Below are 24236 nucleotides of genomic sequence, written 5' to 3'. Positions count from 1 at the left end.
TGGCCCTGAGCTGCCGCGTAGGCCAGTGGAGCCCAGGGACAGTGCGCTGCTCCTTCCATTTGTTGTTAGGGGACTTCTTTGTCAGAAGCAGCGATCAGGGCATCCACAGAGTCTCACAGGAGAGAGGGGAGAGTTGGGGGCACCTTGATCTAAGCTGTATGTCCAGGTCACAACAAATGCCCAACTGCCCACGCAGGTAGAGGGGCCCCATGTAGGGAGAGGGGCCCCACGTCTCATCAGCTTGTTATCAGGACCTGGTGGTCCTTCCAGCCTGTGCTTATCGGAGGGCTGGTGCTGGTTCTCTGCTAGCACAGTGAGCACGCAGCAGTGATGGTCGTCCATTTGGCGGGAGTCCCTGTGAGTAATGTATTGCCTCCGTCCCTGTCACCATGGCCACTTTGCTCATGAGTCGCCTGAGTACCGCTGGCATGGCTGGGGAAGGAGGTGTTTGACATCTGCTGCTGTGGGTCCCCTGGGCTATGGTTGCTGGGTGCCTGCCGCAAGCGTGGAGCATTGTTCTACACCCGAGGGCCTCTCTCAGACCACTAATCATCGTTCACTAATCCTCTACGTCCACGCCCTTGACTCCAGGGGTCAGCACATCAGCTTGGGGAGTGTGCAGGTGGCTGGTCATTCATGGCACATCACGACACCAGCAGCTGGGCATCAGCGTGCACTGTGGGCTTACAGTCCAGCATGCCCACTGCCAGTAGACTAGGGCCAAGAGTTCTTCTGTCTTGACCCCATAAGCCCCACTCTGCGTGGCCTTCAGTGGAGCAGCATTTGCTCAGTCAGTCCTGTTAGTGCTCAGCTGTGCGGGTATTTCTTCTCAGTCACCGGAATCAGACCCTCCTCCCTGAAGTCTTTGAAGCCCCATTTCCACTGGGATTTTTGGACTGCCTTTTGTCTACAGAAATTCAGTCAATATTATGTTCATATCTAAGCGCTTCCTGTTGCTTAGTATTAAAACCTCATCCTTTTAGGTTGTCAAAGAGCTCATTGCTATATTCATCACTTATTGTTTATATGTTAGGCATAATTCTAAAGACTTTGTGTCTTAGACATAAAAATGTTTTTTACTATAACTCCTTTATTACTAATAACATGAATTACTATCACTAAGAACTCCTTTATTGCAACAACCCCGTCAATGAGCAGGTGGTACCCTATTATTATCACCATTAAAATCCCCCCTTCAGGATGAGATAAAGTCACTCCCCCAAAGGGAAAGAGGAAATTCTGGATTTGAGCTATGAATGCTGTGGAAGTTGGTGACAGAAACCAAACTGCCTGACTATGGATCAGTATTCTCTCTTTAGAAGTATTAATGTATCATATTAGGAAAAAAATTCATTTCGTTAGTTCATACTTTCAAAGTTGGACTACTTTGCATGGAGTCAAATTTTTTAAAGTTCAGCTGTGAAGGCAGGTGATGAATAGACCCCAGGGCTGAGAACATCGTGTTTCGGACAGTGAGGAGGCCTGTATTTGGGGTTCAGCCACCCTGCGTTTTATACAAGGCGGATTTCAGGGGAAGCGTGTAGGCAGCGTGGTCGCTGGTGTCTGCTCTCCCTACTGCAGGGTCGTCCGTCTTTCATTTTCTAGTCACTCTCAGTAAATGAGAAGGGCCTGGAGCCGGGCAGTGGGCTGGACAGTGCTGCACTGTCCGCTTGGCCAGGCAATGGCACGGAGCTGGGCCTTCAGGTACTTAGTGGCCTTGGGCTAATAAGCGCTTGTTAGCATCAGACAGACTTGGCGGGGCAAGTGTGGGGACCCTATGCAGGCTGTCTGTGCGTGTTTGATCACTGGTGTGTCTGGCTGTGCCGGCCCTTGCCTGCTCTGCCTCCCGATCGCCCTTTGTCAGAATTCACATTAGTTGAGCTGACACCTTATGGGTGAAGTCGAGGGTTTGGGCCTCCTTGGCCTCTTGGCTAGTGGTGAAATCAAGAGTCCTTGCTAGGGGCTCTAGGGTGCTCTGTGTTTTAAAGCGTCGGGTTTTGGAGAGGCCAGAAAGGTGCCTACTCTATGGAAGTGGCTTTAGTGGAGATTCCTACATGACCTGTCTGAAGTTAGTGTTGGGAACAAAGACTGAGGACTTGCATTCTCCTCTGCCACCCTAGGGGTGGGGCTAGCGAGGCAGAGCGGGCAGAGCAGAGCCAGCAGGCCGAGCACCCTGGTTTTCTTCCTTCAAGTTTCCCCCTGAATTTCATTATGTAAACAAGCTGAAAAATATTTATCATAATCACAAAACTGCATAATAGCATCTCGCATGCATTTTTCCCCACTGTTTTATCCTTACCTTATAGAGCCTGGTGTGTAGTCAGTGAGTATGTGAATGAGCCAATGAACGAAGAAATGAAAGAATAACATCTCATTGATCACTCAGTGAATATTTGTTGAGCATCTGCTGTATACCCAGCACTTTCCAGGCATGAGACTCTAGCCCCAGACAAGACAGCTGTGGTTGCTGCTCCACGGTGATCACCTTTCAGTGAGAGGAAGTAGCACAGAGTAAGGGACTGCCCTGGGGCTGGTGGAAAGGCTCGAGTTGAGCCGCAGGCAGACAGCGTCACGCCAGCAGAAGCGACCTGGAGCTCAGCCGAGAGAACACCCAGGCAGGAGAACCAGAGCTGGCGGGACAGGGCTGATGACGGGCTCTAGGCAGGGTCGGGGGTTGATGGGGTCCCCAGGAGCTCTCAGATGCCCCATAAGGCCTGAGGACGGCAGAGCCCACGTCTGCTGCAGACTCGGTCCTCAGGGTGGCGTTTGCTCCTCAATGAACTTTCTGGGACAACCACATACGAATGAGCTTGGGGTATACAAGCCTTCCCTTTTTCTTACAGTGACTCATTCTTCAATGTGATGTTTCCTTCTTCAGGAGGAAGAGCTGAGGAAAAGTGGAGAAGCCAAGTACTTCCACCTCAACGACGACCTGCACGTGCTCATCGAGGTCTTCGCCCCGCCCGCCGAGGCCTACGCCCGCATGGGGCACGCCCTGGAGGAGATCAAGAAGTTCCTCATTCCTGTTCGTACACCTACACTCTTCCGGATTGTTCATTGTGCTTTGCAGCCCTCCCTGTGTTTTCATCCTTGACCATTCTTACCTGTAATTGTCATTTGCCGTGACAATGGGCTGCTCATGGGCCTTTGGAAGTGAGCGACTTGGAAATATCCTTCTTCGTACTGGCGGCCATAGTTTTTTGAAGAGATTAAATAAGGCTTAAAGCCACGCAGTGGGAAAACTTGGAGTGCACAGTCGCTATTGAAAGCTGCGCGCCCCCTGCCTCGGCGTCCCTGAGACACCACGGTCACCTCCACGCTCTGGGTCCTGCACCCAGGCTCCCGAGGGCCTTCCAGGGGCCAGGCCCCTGCTTGGGGTCAGGTGCACGCACAGGCGTCTGTGCTCCTTGGGCGCAGATAGAAACAGCCCCGCCCCGGGGTGGGGGACAGAGAGTCCAGCAGGTGATTTCAGTGCCACGTGGCCAGGACGATGCCAGGTTCAGCCCCCGAGGAGCAGAGCGGCGGGCCTGCCGTGGCTGCCTGGCTGCCAGGTGGTTTGTGTTTTGTGACCAGCTCATGGTCTCTTTACACCTTTTCAGACACTTCGATGTCGCTGAGAATCAAATATATCGCAGCCTCCACTAGAAAGCACAATGTAGGTCTTTTCGTCTCTTTTTGTATCATGTGCCAGTTCTAGATAAACAGAAATATTGTCCACTCGGGCTTTTTAGAGCAGGCAGCCCTCACACCTGCCCGACGGCTGTCGGGGCTGAGCCCTTCCTGACCGGGGCTGCCTGGCGGGTGGACTGCGGCCCCCGCGTGCGCCGTGATGACAGTGTCTGGGGGGGAGCTTGCATTTGTCGGGAGTGGCTGTTTCCCTCTTGATTGACTTGGAAAAGCCGGGGTGTGGGGTCGTGTTAAATATTTCACTCGGGGAATACTTAACAGTACGATAACAGCCAGTATGATAGTCATTCATTCACTTGGTTTCAAGACAGCCTTTCAAGACAGCTTTCAGTGCGGGAGACAGATGCGACCTGTCGAATCGGGGGCTCCTTCTGCAGCTCCTCTGGCGGGAGAGGCGGGAGGCGTCAGGGTTCGTAGCCACCGCGAGAGCTGGTCTCGGTGGACAGGGCTGGGGTAGCCGTGCCCCGGCCGCCCTCCAGGAGGAAGGACGCTGTCTTGCCCTGGCCCTGGCTGACCAAGGTCACAGAGATTGTCCGCTTTGGTTCTTTCTCAGTATTTTAGTAGCTCTCGTTTTCGTCTGGGATCCGTTTTAAGTTAATTTTTGAGTACGTTGTGAGGCTGCGCCCTAGATCCATCTTGGTCTGTGTGGATAGCCAGTCGTCCCAAAGGCTGTCCCTGGTGGAATCGCCCGCCAGGATGGTTGGCCACCCCCATCCTCTGCCACCCCCTGTCCTCCGCCACCCCCTGTCCTCTGCACCCCCTGTCCTCCGCCACCCCCTGTCCCCTGCCACCCCCTTCCCCTTGCCTCACGGGACGAAGTCCAGGTTGTGTAACTTTTCCAACTTGCTTCTTCTTTTTCAAAATCGTTTTGCCTACTCAGGCTCCTTTGCATTTCTCTATATATTTTAGGATCAACTTATCAATGTCTACAAAAAAGGTCCCCTGGGATTTTGCTAGGGAGTGTATTGAATCTGTAGATTAGTTTGGGGCATAATTTTATCTTAACAATATTGAGTTTTCTAATCCATTAAAATGAAATGTTTCTTCACTTTTTTTTTTTAAACTATTCATTAATTTCTGCAGTAGTTTATAGTTTTCAGGGTACTTTCTTGTGGCTCTTCCATTGAAGTTATTTCTAAATATTATATTGTATTATTTTCTAAATTTCATTTACAGATGCTTGTATTATATGAAATGCAGTTGAATTTTATGTATTGCCCTTGTATCTTGTGACCTTGACGGATGGGTGTGTCAGTACTGGGGGTTGTGTGCGTGTTAATGAAGTCATTAGTATTTTGTATATCTAAATCCTGCCATCTATAGTAAAGCTTTAATTCTCCCTTTCCAATCTGAATACCTTTAATTTTACACTTTATCTCATTTTCCTTATTGCCCCGACTGGTGCTTTCGGGGGATTGTTGAGTGGAGGTGGTGAGTTCGGTGTGAGCTGCAGGTCTTTTGTTACTGCCCTTTGTCGTTTGAAGAAGCTCCTCTGCTCCTGGGTGTTGAGCATTTTATCCCGGAATGAGAGCTTGATTTTTCCAGAGCTTTTCCCACCCTTGAGTTGCTCATATGGATTTTCTCCTTTATTGTCTACATAACGGCATGTGCATTAGTCCATGCTCGGATGTCAAGCCAGCTTTGCATTCCTAGGTGCATCCCTTGGGGGTTGACATACGACCCCCTCTATACATTGCTGGATTTGGTTTCCTGATGATTTTTAGGGTCTGTGTCTCCGTATGGGCTCGCAGCTCAGGGCTTCATCACCCCCAAGGCTGGCTCCGCTCTGTCGTGCTTCCCTCCCCTCTGCGGATGGAGATGCTGCTGACACCGTTTCTTTCCAGCCTGAAGGGTCGCGTGGGCCTTTCTTATGACCGACAATCAAGAAAAAACCTGTTCTGTTCTTGTTGGGACAGTTTATGGAGTACTTGGCTGCCACTCTTCTCTCGAAGGGAAGGCAGAGGCTTGCTGGTGCTCCCTGGCCCCGGTGTCTTCGAGGAGGAGCCGCTGCTCGCCGTGCGGCCTTGGCGTCCGCTGTGCCTTTCATGTTCAGCCGTTGACGCACATGTGCTCGCTTACCCGCCTCGTTCGTTAAGCTTTGTGGATCTGTAGGTTTGTTTTTTCTTCCAATATGGGAAGTTTTCAGCCATTGTTTCTGTGGACTTTTCCTTCTTCCTCGGTCCCCTCCCTTCCCCAGCCCCACCCCTGGGTCCCCACCCCAGTGCTGATGCACTGAGCCTCCCCCGGGGCTGGCCCTGTGTCCCTGGCCTGTGGTTCCTGAGCTCACGACCTGGGTGGGGTCGGTCTTCTGCTCCGCAGCTCTGCTGCTGAGATGCCCTGGCGCACCTGGTGTCCCTGCGGCCGCCTGTTTTTACTCTCTTTGTGCTTGCCCACTGTCTGGGGCGGTTTCTTCTACTGCTTTGTTCTTTTCTGAGTGAGGCTCACATTTTCCCATTTGTTTGTATGGCTCCTACTTTTTTGCTGTAAAGTCCACATTTTAGGTAACGTCATAGCAAAGCTTCATTCTGATTTATTTTAGCCCCAGACTGTTGTTGCTGTGGTTCTTGTTGTTTTTAAATAGTTTATTTGGACCAATTCTTTGTAGTCCCTCATGATTGACAGCGAATGTCGGCGTTGTTAGCGTGTTTCCCTCTTGCGCTTTGCCTGTGTCACGTGGCCCGTGGGCAGCAGCGGCTGCTGTGCTCATGCTCCTGGCTCCTGAGGCTGATGGAGGGGTGTGCAGTGCGGCTGCCCCCACAGGTTTTGAGTTGGCCCTGGTGGGCCTCCTCCTCATGGGTGCCTGCATCTCCCTTCTTTGTCCACAGACTCCCCGCCAGGCAGATGTGTGCTCAGCTCTGTGGGTGCACAGCCTGTCCAAGCAGAGGCGTGGGGGCTGTCGGGATGGGCCGCCCCCGCCCGCTGGATCTCTGTACTGCTTGGACAGTTGGCCCCGCAAGTGCCCTGCGTCCACGCCACAGCGGCAGGGCTTCTGACTGGATCGGTCTTCTCTGTTCTTTTGCAAGCGGAACTGCTGCTGATATTGACAGTACCGCCGAGCCTGGAGGTTCTTCACGCTTGCTTCCAGATTGCACACATCTCCTCCAGCAGCTCCACGGGGCTCCAGGCTCTGCCCGGCCCAGGGGAGCTCGGGTGTCCCGGGGGCTTGGCAGGAGGGGTGAGCACCTGCAGACAAGACACCCAGACACCTTCTCTTTCCTGAGATGTCATGATTTTCCACAAACACTGCATTTTCAGGGTGCTGTCTCAGGTCAGTCATTTGTTAACCCTGCTTTTCGCTACGGGGTCAGCGTTGATAGCTGTCATCCGTGAGAAGGCTTAGCTGAGTGCGTCGGTATTTACACATGACAATTTACTTTTCCACTCTGCACAAGTGGTGACAGTGTTGGTATTAATGTTATGTTAATGTTAGGATCATTTCACTTTTGAAGATGGGAAATCAAATGACGATTCAGAGATTAGTAACACAAAGCTACAAAGATCATGGACTCATAAGGCTTAACCTCAGAGGTGGTTGACTCGGGGGTGTGTGTATGTGTGTGTGTGTGTGTATTTGAGTATACCGCCTACTTTAAAACTTAGTTTCACAAGACACTGTCTAAAGGGGGTGGGTTCTGCTCTTTGGGACACCCCGTGTGCTCCTGGGTTCAGGGCGCGGAGCTGTTCCGAAGGGTAGCTTGAGGGGGCTAAGCACTGTCCTCCCGGAGTCCGTTCTGAGCCACCTGCAGTCTCCAACATGACACAGCTCCTAACACTTCAGTGCAAATATTTAGCAGTTATGTAACATGTTTTATTTAGAATGTGCTTTACAAATAATTTACTAATCACACATTTTTAGTGAAATCGTAGGGAATATATTCTGGGGCTTTGTTTGGAGAGATTTGAAATAATGATGGATTCATATGGCTCCTCTGAGGTCTACACCCCAGACGAGTGAGGGCAGGAATTTGGTTCACAGTAAGGTCTAGACCCAGAGCCTGGGCCTCCCCTGCCGGCCACGTGACTGGCATTGCTCCTCAGGTGCCCTGGTGGCCGGCAACACCCTACCTGCCCTGGCCCTGCTCCCGCCAGGTGACATTCAGCCCAGCTTCCTTTCTGGTCCATGTCCCTGTGTCTCTCTTATCCACAACTCACTTTACTGCCAGCTTTAAGTTGTTCTTTGCATCCTGCTTTTTACAAGTAAGAAAGAGAATTATTTTTATAAATGTAATCAATGTATTGCATATTTTTTTTTTAATAGAGGCATGTTTATTTATTTATTTATTTGTTTGTTTGTTTGTTTGTTTATACATGTACTGGGTACAGTCAGAAGTGCGGGAGGGTGAGAGAATTCACCAGAGCCAGAGCAGGGAGCAGAGCAGGCAGAAGGACCGAAGTACACTGCTGAGGGGAGCAGCGGGCGGCAGGAGAGGTCTGCGCGCCATGTGGGACCCTCCTCCGGTGGCCGGGGAGCAGCTGGGGATCGAACCGGCTCTGCAGAGGCTGCGGGCAGCTTCGCAACCCAGCGCTCAACCGCTGCGCCACCGGGGAGGCCCTGAATTGCATATTTTTAATGCTAAATCAGAATCAGAATCTGCAAAGAGAAAAGGAGCATCCAGTAGTCCAGGCAGCCCGGGCCTGAGCTTCCAGCAGCCGCTCCCAGCAGAGGCGTCCTCCGGCCCCTTGTCCCCACCGTGTTTGGCGCAGGTGTGAAGTTGGCCAGGTGGAGAAGCTGCCGGGCTGCAGGGTGGGCCTCTGTTGGGACCACACACGGCACGCCGTGCCTCTGCCCTGACCTCAGCGTCCCAGAGTCCACACGTCCACCCCACTCCTGGGCGGTGACAATTCCCCACCAGTCACACTGCGCGGGCAGACCTACCCGCCAGCCCGGCACCAGCAGGGTTCAGGCCTCAGCACTGGGAAGCTCTCGTCCCAGGCAGACCCCGTTGGGCTCAGGTTACTCCTGGGGCCAGCCTTGGGATGTGTAGGGCCCGCCTGGGCACCCCTTCCTGCCCACTTCTAGACCCACTTCTTTAAGTTCTCAATTGCTGAAGCCAATGGCCATGGGGTCTCCGTGTTCACGCGCCCCAGACCACTGCTCAGCGCTGACAGCATCCACCCCTGCCTCTTGCTCTTCTTCCTCCTCGTCCAGAAACCCGTGGACTTTCTTGACTTTGCTCATACTGAGCACGCCATCCAGTGCTTTACCAGGTCTAATAAAATCAAACATCCTGCATATCTCCAGTCCCGCCCCTCCTCAGCCCTCCGCCCTCGCGTGTCCAGGCTAGCTCCGCCAAGGCCTGGGCCTCCTGGGAGCTGCCGGTGCCATGGCCGCCTCCCACACTGCCTCGCTCCCTTTAATATCTTTATGGAGATGTAAATCACACCGTAGCATTTACCCAATAAAGCACACAATTCAGCGGCTGGTCGTGTATTCCCGGAGCTCCATGGCTGTCACCTTCACTCAGCTAGACCATTTTTATGAGGGGCCCCCAAATGAACCTCGTAACAGACAGCCAGTGCGCCCCATTCTTCGCCCTCCCCACTTGAATACTGATTTACGTTTTGTTCTCTTGAGTAGTTTTTAGGGAGACAGTTCACATACCACCCAAGTCCTCCCATTTCAACCGGTCAGTTCATCGACCCCTGCTTGTCCATCCACGTGCAGCCGTCTCCACCAGCAGCTTGGGGAGATGGTCAGCATCCCCCAAGGAAATGCCGTGGCCATGTGCGCCCTAGTCCCCATCTCCTGCACGCCTTGGCCTTAGGCAGCCGCTGCTGTCCCTGGAGCTTTGCCTGTCGATGGTTCCCATATAATAGTGAGGGTCTGGGGCTTTCCCTGGTGGTGCAGGTGGTTGTGCGCCGCTCTGTGAAGCTGTCCGCAGCCTCTGCAGCGCCGGTTCGATCCTGGCCGACCGGCGCGGGTCCCACATGGCGCACAGACCTCTCCTGTCTCGCCTGCTGCTCCCCTCAGCAACATGTTTCGTCAGTCTGCCTGTTCTGCTCCCTGCTCTGTCCCTGGTGAATCCTCTCACCCTCCTGCACATCTGGCCTGTACCCCGGTTCTTGTATAAATAATTAAATAAATCTTTAAAAAAGAAAAAAAAACCAGTGATAGTCTGTCGACTTTGGTACTGGCTTCTCTCCACTCTGCGTGCTATTTTCAAGCTTCATTCAACCGGCTTTTTATTGCTAAATAATAGTTCACTGTATGAACAGCCCAGTGTGTGGATATCTTTGGCCATTTAACTTGAGGACTTTGGGGTTGTTTATCCTTAGCTATTATGAACAATGGGAAAATGCTGCTGAAGGTGGACATTCGTCTGCAAGTTTTTGCATAGAAATATGTTTTTATTTTCTTGGAAGCTGGTGAAGACTTGCTAGACCGTGTGGTAGCGCTATGCTTAGCAGTTTGAGGAGCTGCTGAATGGTTTTCCGGAGTGCCTGACCCAGCTTCCACTCTCTCCAGCTCACCCACAGTTGATTTTGGGTATTTCTCTGTGGTCCTGGTTTGCATTTCCAGAGTGCCTTAGAGAGCTGTACATCTTTCCATGCGCTTTTGGCCATGTAATAACTTCTAAAGAGAAAGCCTACTCAAATCCTTTTTTTTAAAAAAAAAAAATGAGGTTATTGTCTTATTGCTGAACTGAAAGAATATATATTTTGGATACAAGTTGCTTGTCGGATTAAAAAAAATTCCATTTCATGCGTTGCATTTTCATTTTCTTCATGGAATTTTTGTGCATAGCAACGGTTGATTTAGTCCAATTTGTCTGTTTTCTCTCATCTGACCTCTTGGTTTCTTATCTAAGAATTCATTACATAGTCTGACCATGAAATTTCTTACTTCCATTAAGTGTTTTACGGTTTTAGCTCATGCATGTGGGTTTCTCATCCATTCCCAGCTTATGTTTGTGTATGGCAAGAAGTGTGAGGTCCCGCTGTATTTTTTGTTGTGCATATTTAGTTGTGACTATACCATTTGTTACGTAGATTATTTGAAAAACATGGGCAGTAATTCATGTCTGGATGTTCAGTTTGGTTTCATTGATCTTTACATCATCCTTTAAGCCAGTACCACACAGTCTTGAATTCTATAGCTTTGCAGTGAATTTTGAAGTGAGGACATGTCTGTTTGTTCTTCTTTCTAAATATGATTCTGGCCACGGAGCATGTGGATTTCCATATAGATTGTAGGATTAGCTTGTTCACTTCTGCAAAGAAGCCAGCTGGGGTTTCTTTAAGTCTATAGATCAATTTGGGGGAATTATTGTCATCTTAACAGTATTAGATCCTCCTATCGATGAGCATTGGGTTTACATTTATTTAGGTTTAAGAAAAAATTATTTCAACAATATTTTGCAGTTTTCAGTGTACAAAGCTAGCTCTTATTTTGCTATTTTTTTCCTAAGTATGTAATTCTTTCTGATGTCACTAAATGGAATTGTTTTCTTCATTTCATTTCTGGACTGCTTCTTGCTATGTTAGTATATTAATCTTGTGTCCTACAACCTTGCTAAACTTGTTTATTTGTTCAAATAACCTATTTTGTGGATTCTTTGTGATTTTCCACATAAACTATTATGCCATCTGTGAATAGAGATTGCTTTGGCTTTTCCATTCCAATCCAAATATCACTCATTTATATTTCTTACATAACTGTCCTGGCTAGAACCTCAAATACAGTGTTGGCTAGAAGTGCAGAGAGTAGACATCCTTGTCTTGTGAGTGTTTCTGTCATTCAGGTGTGTTGAATACGTCTGTGAAATATTTTTGTTGATGTGTTCAAATGATTGTTTTTTTTTTTTTTTTTTTTTTTCCTGATTATGGTACCAAATTAACTGATTTTCTTTCAGATGTTGAACTAACTTCACAATTCTACTATAAATTTCACTTGGTTCTTACACACGTTCCTTCTATTGTTCATGTGGCTTGGTTTATGCTGCTGGATTTGGCTTCTCAATATTTTTGAGAGCTTTGGCAGCTCTAGTCAGAAAGGGTCTCATCTACAGTTTTCTTATGCTGTCTTCATCACATGTTCAGGCTGTGCTCAGCTTCGCAGGATGAGTTAGGAGTCATTACCACTCTTTTTTGTTTGTTTGTTTGTTTGTTTGTTTTTTGGCAGTTTGTGAAGGATTAGCACTGCTTATTTTTTTGTAGAATTCACCATGAAGGTCCTGTCGACACAGACTTTCCCTTAAATGCCACATTTTGAGTACTAATTTAGTTTTGTTACTTATCTGTTAAGATTCCTCTTTCTTCTTAAGACAAAGTTGGTAGTTTGTGTCTTTCTAGGAATTTATCCATGTCCACATCCGTGTGTCCCCTTTGTTGGCTGCTGACTCTCATTGCCCTTTCTTAAAATCTTTTTCTGTTTTTTCAAAGTCCAGTTGATTTTCTATTTTTGATTCTTGATCAGTCTGGCTGAAAAGTTTTTCAGTTTTGTTAAAATTTTTCCTAGTTTTTTTTAATTTTTGCTTAGAAGAACTGGGGTATAGGCCAGAGGTATGGGGGGGTGAGAGGATTCACCAGAGACAGAGGTATGGGGTGGGGTGACAGGCTTCACCAGAGGAGCAGAACAGGCGGATCTACTGAAATCCACTGCTGAGGGGAGCAGCGAGGAGACAGGAGAGGTCTGCTGCACCCTGTGGGTCATCTCCCTTGCTGGGGATCCAACTCAGGCTGTAGGGGTGATAGTGCTGAGACTTAACCCTTAGTCACCAGGGAGGCCCCAGTTTTGTTAATCTTATAACCACTTTGGATTTAATTGAATTGTCTTTCTTTTATTTTTGGCCTAATTTTCACTATATTTTTCCTTCAACTTACCTTGGGTTCACCCTGTTTTTCCTTTTCTAACTGCAAAAGTTAATTTATTGATACAGAAGGTCTCATTTTAAAAATACAGGCATTAAAGCTCTGTGTTTCCCTTTGCATGTCCCTCATGTGCCTCCCGCACAGTTTGGTGTGTTGTGTTTTCAATTTGATTCATTGCAGGCTGTTTTCTGTTATCTCTGTGGGTTTCTGGTTTGATCCGATAGTTATTTGGATTATGTCCTCTCACTCTGCATGTTTGTGAGCCTCACATATTTCCTGCGTCACTAGACTTCTCATCATGGCTGGGAATGGACTTGTTTGGTCTCAGCCTTTTCCCAGTCACAGGGGTTGTGTTCTGGCCCCACAGGTGGTCTCCTTAGCAAGCCCCTCATGCTCTTGAGAAGCAGGTGTGTTTGGGGTCTCATATTTTATTGATCCCGCTTTTAAAGTCTTATGTTATCTATCTCTATACACTAGGAATGGCCTTTCCAAAACACAGACCTCAGTATGCAGCTTACCGCCTTAAACCTTAAGTGCCTTTCAGTGTACTCATAATTCTAGACATGTAAAGTGATATTCAAAATGACTTAAAATGGGAGATTTGGCTTCTGTTTTCCCTTCCGCTTTAGTCCCCACAGTGGAGGTAGCTGATGTCCTTTTTGATCATTTATACCTGGACTTCCCTCTATTATAAAAAAGAAGACACTTTTATTTATTTATTGCACATCTTTCTTGATGCACACTGAATGGAGTTGGGGATATTAAGGAGAGGGTAAGAATCAAGGACGTCTCCCCAAGCCTCTCAGTTGGGTATTTGTATGTCATGTAAGATATGAAGAGAAGCTGCATTCAGTTTTGGAAATGTTGAATTTTGGTGTGTTTTTCTGTTCCTTGCGTATTGTGGTGTCGATGGTGACCCTTGAACTGTGTTATGAGTGACAATGTCACGTGTCAGCTCTGGGGAATATTTTAAACTATTCTACTTGGAAAATGTCAGGGGAAGATGTGATGGCCACTTAGAGAAGATTTTAGTTTGGGGGAAAGACTGTGTTTCTCTTGCCTTTTTAACAATTTATTGACATACTTTCATTTTAGCAAATTGAAATCTTGTTGTATGCTCCTCACCCTCTTCTCTGTAAACGTTTGTTTGCTTCTTGTCCTAAAGATCTCCTTCTTTTTCCCATGAGGTGACTTATGCCATCTTCTGTCTTTTCTGTAGGACTATAATGATGAAATCCGGCAAGCGCAACTCCAGGAATTAACATATTTGAACGGTGGTTCAGAAAACGCGGACGTGCCAGTGGTTCGTGGGAAGGCCGCCTTGCGCACACGAGGGGCGCCAACCCCCGCCGTCACCAGGTTGGTGCTGTTAACTCAGTTGTTATTTTGTTTGTTAGGGAAGGGTGCCATGGCAGCAGTGCTCCTGTCTTCTTTATTAGTAGCCTAACAGCTTTCTCAGTGTTTGAATACAGAGCCTGCAAAAAGTGCTCAGATAATTTGATGCCTTATTCAGAGGCCCCACGTTGGACTGATGATTCTGTGCTTGCTAGCTCAGGGCTTCAGATAAGTTTACTTCATCCGTCATTAATTTCTTCAGCTTTAAACTGAGGCTAGTTTTTTTTTTTTTTGAAGATTTTATTTATTTATGCATACAAGAACTGGGGTACGGGCCAGAGGCGTGGGGGGTGAGAGGATTCACCAGAGACAGAGCGGGGAGCAGAACAGGCAGACTGACTGAAATACACTGCTGAGGGGAGCAGTGGGGAGACAGGAGAGGTCTGCTGCGCCGTGTGCATAGCTCCCTGGCCAGGGATCCAACTCGTGCTTCAGAGGCTGCGAATAGCTTTATAGGCCTCCCTTGTGCCACCAGGGAGGCCCTGGAGCTAGCTGTGATGGAAGTAATAGAATTGGTATGCAAGTCAAGGTCTTGGGAACAAGTGTCTCCCCACTGAGAAGTAGGCCCCTCCCTGCTGCCTCTCCTGTGCTCAGCACTAAGTCAGGTGCCCGGTGGGCCTCCAGGTGCCTGCTATCCTTTCCTGCCCATAAATCCAGTGCTGCCTGAAAATCCCTGAGCTGACACAGACCCACAAAATTTTTATTTTGTTCCTTGGATTCATGACTACTTGTAATATGAAAAACAGTTTAATGAATTCATGTCATTTTAAGCAAAGCATAAATTGAGATGTGACTGTCAAATTTATTTGAGAATTATTTTTAATTTCTAAACTTTGCTCCAAAGAACCTTGGTGGCAAGAAGTAAAACAAAATTTTCTCTATTAAAAAAAAAAGTGAGGGCCTTCCTGGTGGCACAGCGAGTTGAGCGCAGTGCTGTGAAGCAAACCACAGCCTCTGCAGTGTGGGTTTGATTCCCAGCCAGCCAGGGAGCAACCCACATGGTGCAGCAGACCTCTCCTGTCTCCCCATTGCTCCCCTCAGCAGTGTATTTCAGTCAGTCTGCCTGTTCTGTTCCCTGCTCTGTCTCTGGTGAATCCTCTCACCTCCCGCACATGCCTCTGACCTGTACCTCAGCTCTTGTATAAAAATAAATAAATCTTAAAAAAAAGTGAATCATTATAGGATTGCTATTATGATTTAATGCAATAATGTATGTAGATGTTCAGTAAATGATAAAACTTTTATTTCCATTTCTCCTACCATTATATTTACTTGAAATCATGATAAATACTCGCTATATTAGTTTCCTGTGGCTGCTGTAATAAATTACCACAAATTTGATAGCTTTAAACAATAGAAATTTATCACAGTTCTGGTGACAAGGTGCTTAAAATCAATATTACTTACTAGACCAAATTCACCTTTCTGGCGGTGCTCCCTCTGGGGGCCGGAGGGGTGAATCCTGGACCCTCCTGCATGCCCTGGCTTGTGGCTGCACCCCTGTGGCTCCTCCCCCAGCTTGTGACCTTGGCCTCCCAGCCCCTCATCTCCTAGCTTGCCTCCTGTAAAGACACCTGTGCCTGTACTGACAGCTCCCTGCATCATGAGGCCTGACTTCCCATGTCCAGGCTCTCACCCCAGGGACCACATCTGTGAAGGCCCTTCTCCGGGGTGAAAGGTGGCGTTGCAGACTGGGGTCCTTGACAGCGTGGAGAATTGCGCACGCCCTGCCCCGTCGTGAGGGCTGCCCTGTTATCAGAACCACACCTCCCATTGTTACTGAACTTCATTTCTAATTTAGTGGCCAGGTTTTAAATTACATTGAAAACGTGATGGACACACGCAGGAGGCAGAAAGTTTTCTGAGTTTTATAGAAATATCTTGGGCTGCCCAGATGAGAAATGATTCCTCTGATCACACTGCAGACATTGCTTCTCATTTACAGCTTTTCTGTTGTCTGGCGGCTGGCGGCCTCTGGCAGGGTGGTCGTTAAGTCCACGTTTCGGACCCCGCGCGGTGGCCTGCATCTCTGGCCTTTCCAGGCTCGGGCACGTGTGTGGGCTGGGCATCCTGGTGCAGGGGCTTCAGCTCCTTGGTCTCCACGAATGAAGTTCACATTCCCAGAGGCGTTAAGGAAGCCCTTTGTTTGTTCTTCTTAAAGCCAGTCTCTTGTCTTGTCTTGTCTCGTCTTTAATCTCGACTTTGCCACGTTCCCTGTGCTTCACCCTGGGCAGGAGCTGCTTGTTCACTGGGTCTGCACCCCCGCGCCCAGGCCACCGTGCCCTCGCTGTCCGTCCCCTCCCTCGCCTGTCCGAGCCCTGCTTCCCTCTCGCCCCAACCGAAGCTTACACGGGACAGATACATCGCAGGGACTGTTGACAGGGTGCTTGACAGACGCTGATAACTTAAGTCTCACAGCCGCCTGGGAGGAGACCCTACTCTGTTAACCCCCCCATTTCACACGCAGACCACGCAGGGAAGGGCCAGGATGGAAGTGGAGGCCACAGCGGGGCTCCCAGCGGGCTCACCCGGCTTTGCTGGCTGGGCGGTCCTGGGCCAGGCCCGGCTGGGCTTCCAGCCAGCAGAGCCGCCCCCTTCACTCCCGCCTGCAGAGCAGCTGCCTTGTCCTGTGCTGCGTGCCGTGGCTTTGTTCTGCCTTGGTCTCGAACAGAAGACGGTCTTGCCTCCCTGCCTTTGATACCAGAGACAGCTGGAAGAGAACATGCTCTCCCGCGTGGGCCAAGCCAGTGGTTCTGTGCAGACCTGGGCCCCGGCGACCTGCGCTCAGGCCTCTCCTCAGCTCTGAGCACATGGGGGTGTTTTCACCTGCTGTTTCTTTAAACACTTGAGTTGCCCTTTCGTAGCTTCTCTCCCCAGGGCCGCAACCACTCCTGTTAGACCTGAGGCCTGCCCTGCCCAGCCCAGCGTGGGTGTGGGGCTGCAGCACACTCCGGGGCGTGGGCAGGTTAAGATCATGGGCCTGCATTGTCGTCCCCCCAGACACTTGCCAGCTCTCAGCTGAGGAGGGGCTTGTGGGGCCGCACTAAACTCTGCCCCGCAGGAGCTCATGTTTTGGAGCGCCATGAACTGGCGCTTCAGCCGGGCCTGCGATGAACAGCAGGTCCTGCCTGGACACCAGTGCTGATGCGGGCCGCCAGGACGGGGGACCACCACAGTCACTGAGGTGGGCTGCAGAGCCCGGGCTGCAAGGAGCACCTGCGTGGCCTGCTCCACTCACCGCGGAGTGCTGGTGCGGCCGGTCGAGCAGCAGACAGTTGTGCAGGAGAAGAGTAGGGCGTTCTTGCATGTTCCATGGTGATGCCGTGGGCTCTCCAGTGGTCTCCAGGGACAGTTGCTGCTGCTGCATGGCCGAGTGTGACTCCCGAGCTGGCCACACTCCCCCCTGGACTCACCTGCAGCATCGCACGTGCCTTGGTTGCTGATTCCATTGTGCGGAGAGCAGACCCAGAGGTGCCATTCCAGAAAGCAGGATCGGGCCTTGTTAGTAGTGATCAAGGTATTCTCATATCAAAGGCAAAGGAAAAGCCTGCTAGCACTGAGGGCCCGGAGGCGGCCATGGCCTCCTGAGGGCATCTGCTCAAGGGAAGGCGGCTCAAGGCCAGGCCTCCTGCTGTCTGCTCTCAGCTGAGAACCAGCTCCCGTCTGTTCATGAAGCCATCCTGCCTTGGGTTTCTTCATCGCCCTACAGTCCCGGATGACAAACATTTGCTTCATCGGCTCTTCCCATTGCCCCGAGGATGGGATGGACCAAGGGGTGCAGCAGGCTTCCCGGCTGGCCAGGGGCTTCTAGGCCCGACCTATAGCGCTCCGTGGAAATGCAGCGTGGCTGCCTGGGCCTGCGCCTCCAGCTGCCTGTTCCTGCCTCCCGGCTGACGCGGACATGCATTGAAATGTGAGGCACATCTGACCCTCTGTTCGGACGTGTCTGCATCGTCGGCTCTGACCGCTGCTCCTGTGGGGGAGGCCGTGCCCCTGCACGCTGTCTCCTGTTCCATGTTCCTCTCGGCGGCAGCAGCACCTCTCAGGTTCCACTTTATCTTGAAGCTCGCACCCTTTCGGGGGTGAAGGAAAGCCGTCTGGTGTATCTGGGATGCCACGGGAAGGACGCATGCCCTCTGGGGGCCACGCATCAGACCTGGCCTCGCACGGCACGGCCGCTGTCCACCTCATGCTGGGGCCCAAGGCCCAGGGCTCGGCTGCACTCGCCACGGTCCCAGGGAATGGCGCCTGAGCTGGCTGCTGCCCCCAGCCTTTCTTCCCCCACACATTTTACTATCATAAAACTTGTAGGTAGGAGTCAAGCCATGCAGTGCGTGTTTACTTTGCCCTTGCAGGCTGCGATGCTGTGACCACTGGTGTAAACGAGAAGCTGGGGCTCTGCCCTCTATCTCCTCTCCAGCAAGCAGCCCCGAGGGAGCAGGGCCGAGCAGGGTCTGCTTACTAACCAGCACCCAGTGCCTGTTCCTGCTCCGCGTGCTCCCCTCGTGTGAGCCTCACAACTCTCCTGTGGAGGTGGCTGCTGTGCACCCCTCTTCGAGACGGGAAAACAGACTGCATCGTTTACATGTATTACATGTACGATTGTATATATAAAATCACACACATGAGACTATATTATATGCATGTTCATTAGAGACATTTAGATTTATATGTGACTTATATACCATATGCAATTTTAGTCATGCAGACCCTTGTGCATATAAAACATGTTTGCACGCACTAGAATTCCCTTTGTGCCATAAAGTCCTATTGGCTTTGACAAGGGCTTTGTGTCATGCAGCCACTTTTTTAATACCACGCAGATTCATTTCATGTCCCTAGAACAGCCCCTCGCCTCGCCGTTTCAGACCCCCTCCCCTGCCTCTGTGCCTGCTCTGTTCTGCTCCTCTGTGCCGTTTCTGTTCTGGTTTGTGTCTGTTGCTTACCCGCCTCTGTGTGTTCCGTTCTCTTGTCTGTCTGGCGTCATGACTGGAGTCACGAGCAGCGGCCCCTTCAGGCTGGCTCGCCTCACTTAGCGACATGTGTCTAGATCCAGCCTCTCCTCTCTGTGGGTCGCGAGCTCGGGTTCTTTATTGCTGAGTCGTATTCCTCTGTGAGGATGTGCCTGCTTCGCTTGTCCACTCACGCTGAAAGGCACCTGGGTGGTTTTAGTGACCGTGAACTAAGCTGCTGTAGACGCCCATGTGTAGGTTTTGTTTCGGGGCTGGTTCCAGGTCAGCTGGGCAGCTGCGTGAGGATGCAGCGGCCGAAGCCCGGGCAAAGCCCCATCTGGCTTTGCAAGAAATGCCACGTGGTCTTCCTGCTTCCCAGGCCGCCACGAAGAAGGGTCCTTTGTTCTGATCGAACTCATTTTGGTAGGAATGCTTTAGTTAGTAATTTCCTCACGGCAGATGATAGGACTGTCATTTCCTTTGGTTATGTGCCATCTGTACATCTTTGTTGGTGAACTGTCTGTCCAAATCTTTTACACATTTTTAATTGCATTGTTTTCTTTACTGAGATTTGAAAGTTCTTTGTACATCTCGGGTGTTCATCAGACGTGTGTTTTTCAAAGATTTCTCCCTTTCTGTGGCTTGTCTCTTCATCTCTTGACAGTGTCCTCCTCAGAGCAGAAGTCTTTAATTTTAATAAGGTCCACATTATTAATTTTTATTTCATGGATTATGATTTTCATCTTGCGTCGAAAGCCTCATCAATTCAAGGTCACATAGATTTATCCCTTGTTTTCTTCTGTTTTAATCTTACATTAAGGTGTAAAATCCATTCTAAGTTAATTTTTCTGAAAGATGTCAGGGCTGCATCTAGGTATTTTTTTAGCACGTGGGTGTCCATTTGTTCCAACACCCTTTGTCGAAAAGACTGTCTTCTCTCCATCGAATTCTCTTTGTTCCTTTGTCAGTGATCACTTGACTACATTTCTGTGGATCAATTTCCAGGCTCTTTATTTTGTTCCATTGATCTGAGCGTCTATTCTTTTGCCAATACTCACTGTCTTGATTACCGTCACTTGATGCTAAGTCGTGAAGTCAGGTGCGATGAGTCCCCTCCATTTTTATTCTCCAGCGTCCTCCGTATTGAGTCTTTTGCCTTTTCATCTGTTCTTTCGAATTTGCCAGCCTATGAAATAGCCAGCAGGGACTGGGACTGGGATGGCGTGGACAACTTCTCCTTAGAGTTCTGCCAGTGGAGTTGTGTATTCCTCGCCATAGTTTCTGTGCGTGCTGTTTCTGACTTGTACCAAAGCATTTAATTTCTTTTTTTTTTTAAAGAGGCACGTATTTTTATTTATTTGTTTATTTGTTTGTTTGTTTGTTTGTTTGTTTATACAAGCACTGGGTACAGTCAGAAGCGCGGGAGGGTGAGAGAATTCACCAGAGCCAGAGCGGGGAGCAGAGCAGGCAGAAGGACCGAAGGACACTGCTGAGGGGAGCAGCGGGCGGCAGGAGAGGTCTGCGCGCCATGTGGGACCCTCCTCCGGTGGCCGGGGAGCAGCCGGGGATCGAACCAGTGCTGGCAGCGGGCAGCTTCGCAACCCAGCTCTCAACCGCTGCAACACCGGGGAGGCCCCTCCTTGGGAATTTTTACATGGAAATGATGGCATCTGCCAGCAGCCTTTTTTGTCTTCGTCCATGCAATTCTCTCAGCCTAATTTCTTGAATCAGGGAGGATTTCCAGTGTAATTTGAGTGGGAGCAATGAAAGCAGAGAGCCTTGCTCTGTTCCTACCCTTAGGTGCAAAGCCTTCTGGGTCACACAATGTATTAGTGGTAGGCTTTGAGCACATTCCCATCTATTGCTAGTTTGCTGATAGTGCTAGAGGGTGTTGCGTTCTGTCATGTGCTGCTCAAAACATAGATTTTTCTTCTTGAACCTTGTTGAGGCTGTGGCACACACTGGTTTTCTAATGTTGAATCGTCCCTATAACCTGGAAGAAATGTCACTTGGTGGCGGTGTATAATTTTAAGTATATACTTGGATTCAACTTGCTAATGTTTTTGAGGATTTTTGAACCTATGTTGTTGAGCGATATCAACCTGCGATTTTGTTTTGTTTCTAATTGTATGTCTTTGGTTATTAGGGGAACTGTTTTGTCCCCTCATGAACCTCATTCTGGGGAGGTGAGAGAGCAAGTGGCCAGCCCCAAGGCACCCTCCCAAGGTTCCCTCTCCGCCTACAAGCCACCAGCCAGTGTGGCTCCCAGGGAGGACTCAGAGAAACCTCCTGGGAGGTGGCTCCTCCTGCAGGCCCCATGGGCCCATCACTTGGCCTCTCCTGGGGCTCCTAGGCCTCTTCCACCTCCCAACTAGTGATGCAGACAAGATTTTGGGAGGCTCTTCCATGACCTGCCTCTCAGATTGATATAGGCAGTGACCCCTCTGCGTGTGTTTTCTGGAAGATACTGTGAGAACTGATGCCACTTCTGTACTGTTTGATAGACTTCCCCAGTGATGCCGTCTGGGCCTGGTGCCTTCTTCCTGTAGATTATTGGTAACTATCTGTAATAGACACGTTTATTCAGATTACTTATTTGCCCTTGTGTGAGCTTTGGTCCTCTGTCCTCAGAGATTTAGTTCCCTTCACCTGACTTAGCAAATCTATAGGCTTCTGGCCGTTGGCGATCGTCCTTCCTTGTCCTTTCATGTCCTGGAGAGCAGTGGCGAGGGCCTGCCCCTTCCATATTGCTTTTTTTTTTTCCCTTGTTTAGTCTTTCTAGAGGTTTATCAATGTTATTGATCTTTTCAAACAACAAAATTTTGGTTTTGCAAATTTCCTGGGTTTTTTGGTCAATAAAGTTTTATTGGAACGGAGTCACGTTCATTAAGTTACATTAATGTCCACGGCTGCTTGCACAGTTCAACGGCACAGATGTCACAAAGATCTTATGTCCTGTGGAGGCTAAAGTATTTCCTGTCTGGTCCTTTTTCTCTGTGGTTTTGGACGTTAAGCTTTTAGCTCCATGTTTGCTATCCCAGTTGAACTAAAGAACTTGATAACCCAGGCGCAAGCAACCCCAGGGCCTGCAGTGGCCTCCTGTCTGGGGGCGGCTCAGGCTGAGTCTTGTTCTCTGATAACGGTGCGTTTTCCTGTCCTTGTTGCTTCACTGGACTTGTACGTTTTCTTAGGGTTGTGCTTAGGTTGACCCGCCGGTCAGAGCGCTGCCACCCTCCTTCCTCTCTGCCTTAGAGTCTCCCGTGTTGGAGACACGTCATAGGTATGCTAAGAAAATATCTTGCTTACTTAAGCGTAGTCTCTTCAGTTGTCACACGTGATCTGGGAAGATGCATTTGCTTCTCCCGCAACCTCTGGCGTATGTTTGGCCCCTGACTTTGCTGACCCTGTGCTCAGGCCATGTTAACATCTCACGAGGCCTAGGTTTCCTCCTCCACTGAGAGGTAGAGGGAGGCCCCCTGAGTGTGGTGGTGTGGAGGGGCACAGCGTGGCCTCCGAGGGACGCCTTTCCCAGTGTCGCGGCCCCGCGCTGCACCCGCTGGCGGAGTCCTGGAGCTGCCGCTGGCGCTGGCCGCACTGGGCGAGCTGCCGAAGCGCCCCGGCTTTCTCTTGGCAGGTGGCCATTCCGCATTGGCTTTGCCTTTTTCTCTGCCTTGGTTTCCACTTACAGAGATGAGGGAAGGTGGCTTTTGTGGTTTCCGTGCCTGCGGACGGTGGGACGCCCGAGAGGAGGATGCGTGTTGCTAACCCGACCTTCTTGCTTGCAGGGGACGGGGAGGTGTCACCGCTCGGCCGGTGGGAGTCGCTGTGCCACGAGGGACGGCCACGTCCAGGGCGGTGCTGTCCCCCCGCGGGCCAGTGAGCCGGGGAAGAGGACTTCTCACTCCCAGAGCGAGAGGCGTCCCCCCGACGGGGTACAGACCTCCTCCGCCACCCCCCACTCAAGACACCTACGGAGATTATGTAAGTGAACGTGGGGAGCAGCAGTTTGGGTGGGGGCGGACCCAGCCGGACGGGCCTGGGGTGTGGTGGCCAGGTGCCCCTCCTGACCTGGCCTGCCCAGCAGACACTTACCAGGTGCTGAAAGAAATAGCCTCTCTGAGCGCACAGCTGGAATCCAAGCGGCGTGGGGCGAGTCTGTGGGGAGCCGTCCAAGGCCGGGGCTGGGGGCCGGGCGCTCCGGCTCACATAGCCGCGATGAGATCTTCTTCCATCCTCCGCGCCAGGTCGCCTCTGAGTAATTCAGTCATTTAAAAAATAATTGCATACACATACCAAGCTGTTTTACCCTCAAGTGTTTCCTCTCAAGCACTGCTGCTCGCTATGAATTCTTGGTGGGGATTCTTTTCAGTGAGAAAAAACAAAAGTTTCCAATTTTTTAAAATATTGCTAATCAGTTAGTTTTCCATTTACTGTTCAGTAATTCTTTGATGCAGTTCATGGACTGAACATAAGAGAAAGAAAGAATAACCATGGGAACTAGGTGAGGAGAGGAGAGGAATTCTTAACAAAAGTACCTCGGACTCTTGCTGCAACCTCCCGGCTCTGGAGCACGGCAGGGCTCTGTCTGCCCACCCGCCAGGGATGCCTGGGTTGGCACGGACGCCTCCCTTTATCACTCACACCTGGTAGGCTGCAGGCTGGAGCGCAGTGCATTGCATTTGGCAGGTCAGTCCCAGCTTCACCTTGTGCCGTCAGTGGCAGAATGGGGCTCCCTCTGCTGAGCTGTGTCGAGGCGGAAAAGGGCGTGCTGGCAGGCAGACCCCTTCCTGTGTCCGGCGGCCGCAGCCTGCCCGGCCTTCCCTCAGGTTTGGAGTCACGCAGCTGTGGCTGGAAGACTTGAGGCCATGTCAGGCCCACTGTACCATCCACGGGGGACGGTGCATTCGAGCTCTTTAGCGTTTTGGGCTTCACATCTTTCAGAGAGCGCTAGGCCCCCCCTCCACCATGTGAGCCAGGCCCCTGTGCGCGCTCAGGGTGCATAGGCCGGCGCGTCTGGAATGAAGTCAGAGGAACACAGATGACAATGTCCTGAAGGTTAAAGCCCAGGGGAGGGAGAGACAGTCCAGGCACTTGTTTTATCCTATGTGTAGCTCTGGTTTTTACTGATCAGTGATGGGAGAGGCATTATTCTAAGAGATAAAATATTTGGTTTCTAATGCCACTTCTAGTCATTTCACTGTCTCTTTCTTATGCAAATTATTTCACCTTATTGAGCCTTAATTTCTTCATCAGCCAACTGCTTCACTTAACAGATGAGCAGAGTGGACCAGATGCTGTAACCTCTTTTCCAACTTGAAAAATTCTACAGTGAATTGAGTGTTTTCTGAAACAGACTTGGCTTCCTCTCTAATCCTAAAGATGTTTTTTTCT

General features: G+C 50.2%; 1 protein-coding gene across 2 annotated transcripts in view; it reads left to right on the top strand.

Moving 5' to 3' along the window:
• Nucleotides 1-24236, top strand: part of KHDRBS3 (KH RNA binding domain containing, signal transduction associated 3) — a 132933-nt gene that overhangs the window by 72184 nt on the left and 36513 nt on the right. For both annotated transcript variants that reach the window (XM_054691961.1, XM_037500898.2), the window contains 3 exons: nucleotides 2879-3025; nucleotides 13718-13857; nucleotides 22631-22826. In XM_054691961.1, the coding sequence (XP_054547936.1) occupies nucleotides 2879-3025; nucleotides 13718-13857; nucleotides 22631-22826 (483 nt within the window). The remainder of the gene's footprint in view (nucleotides 1-2878; nucleotides 3026-13717; nucleotides 13858-22630; nucleotides 22827-24236) is intronic.

Source organism: Talpa occidentalis, unplaced genomic scaffold (assembly GCF_014898055.3).
Source record: "Talpa occidentalis isolate TD23 unplaced genomic scaffold, MPIMG_talOcc4v2.1, whole genome shotgun sequence".
Classification (NCBI taxonomy): domain Eukaryota; kingdom Metazoa; phylum Chordata; class Mammalia; order Eulipotyphla; family Talpidae; genus Talpa; species Talpa occidentalis.
This window is presented reverse-complemented; position numbering and strand designations above follow the sequence as displayed.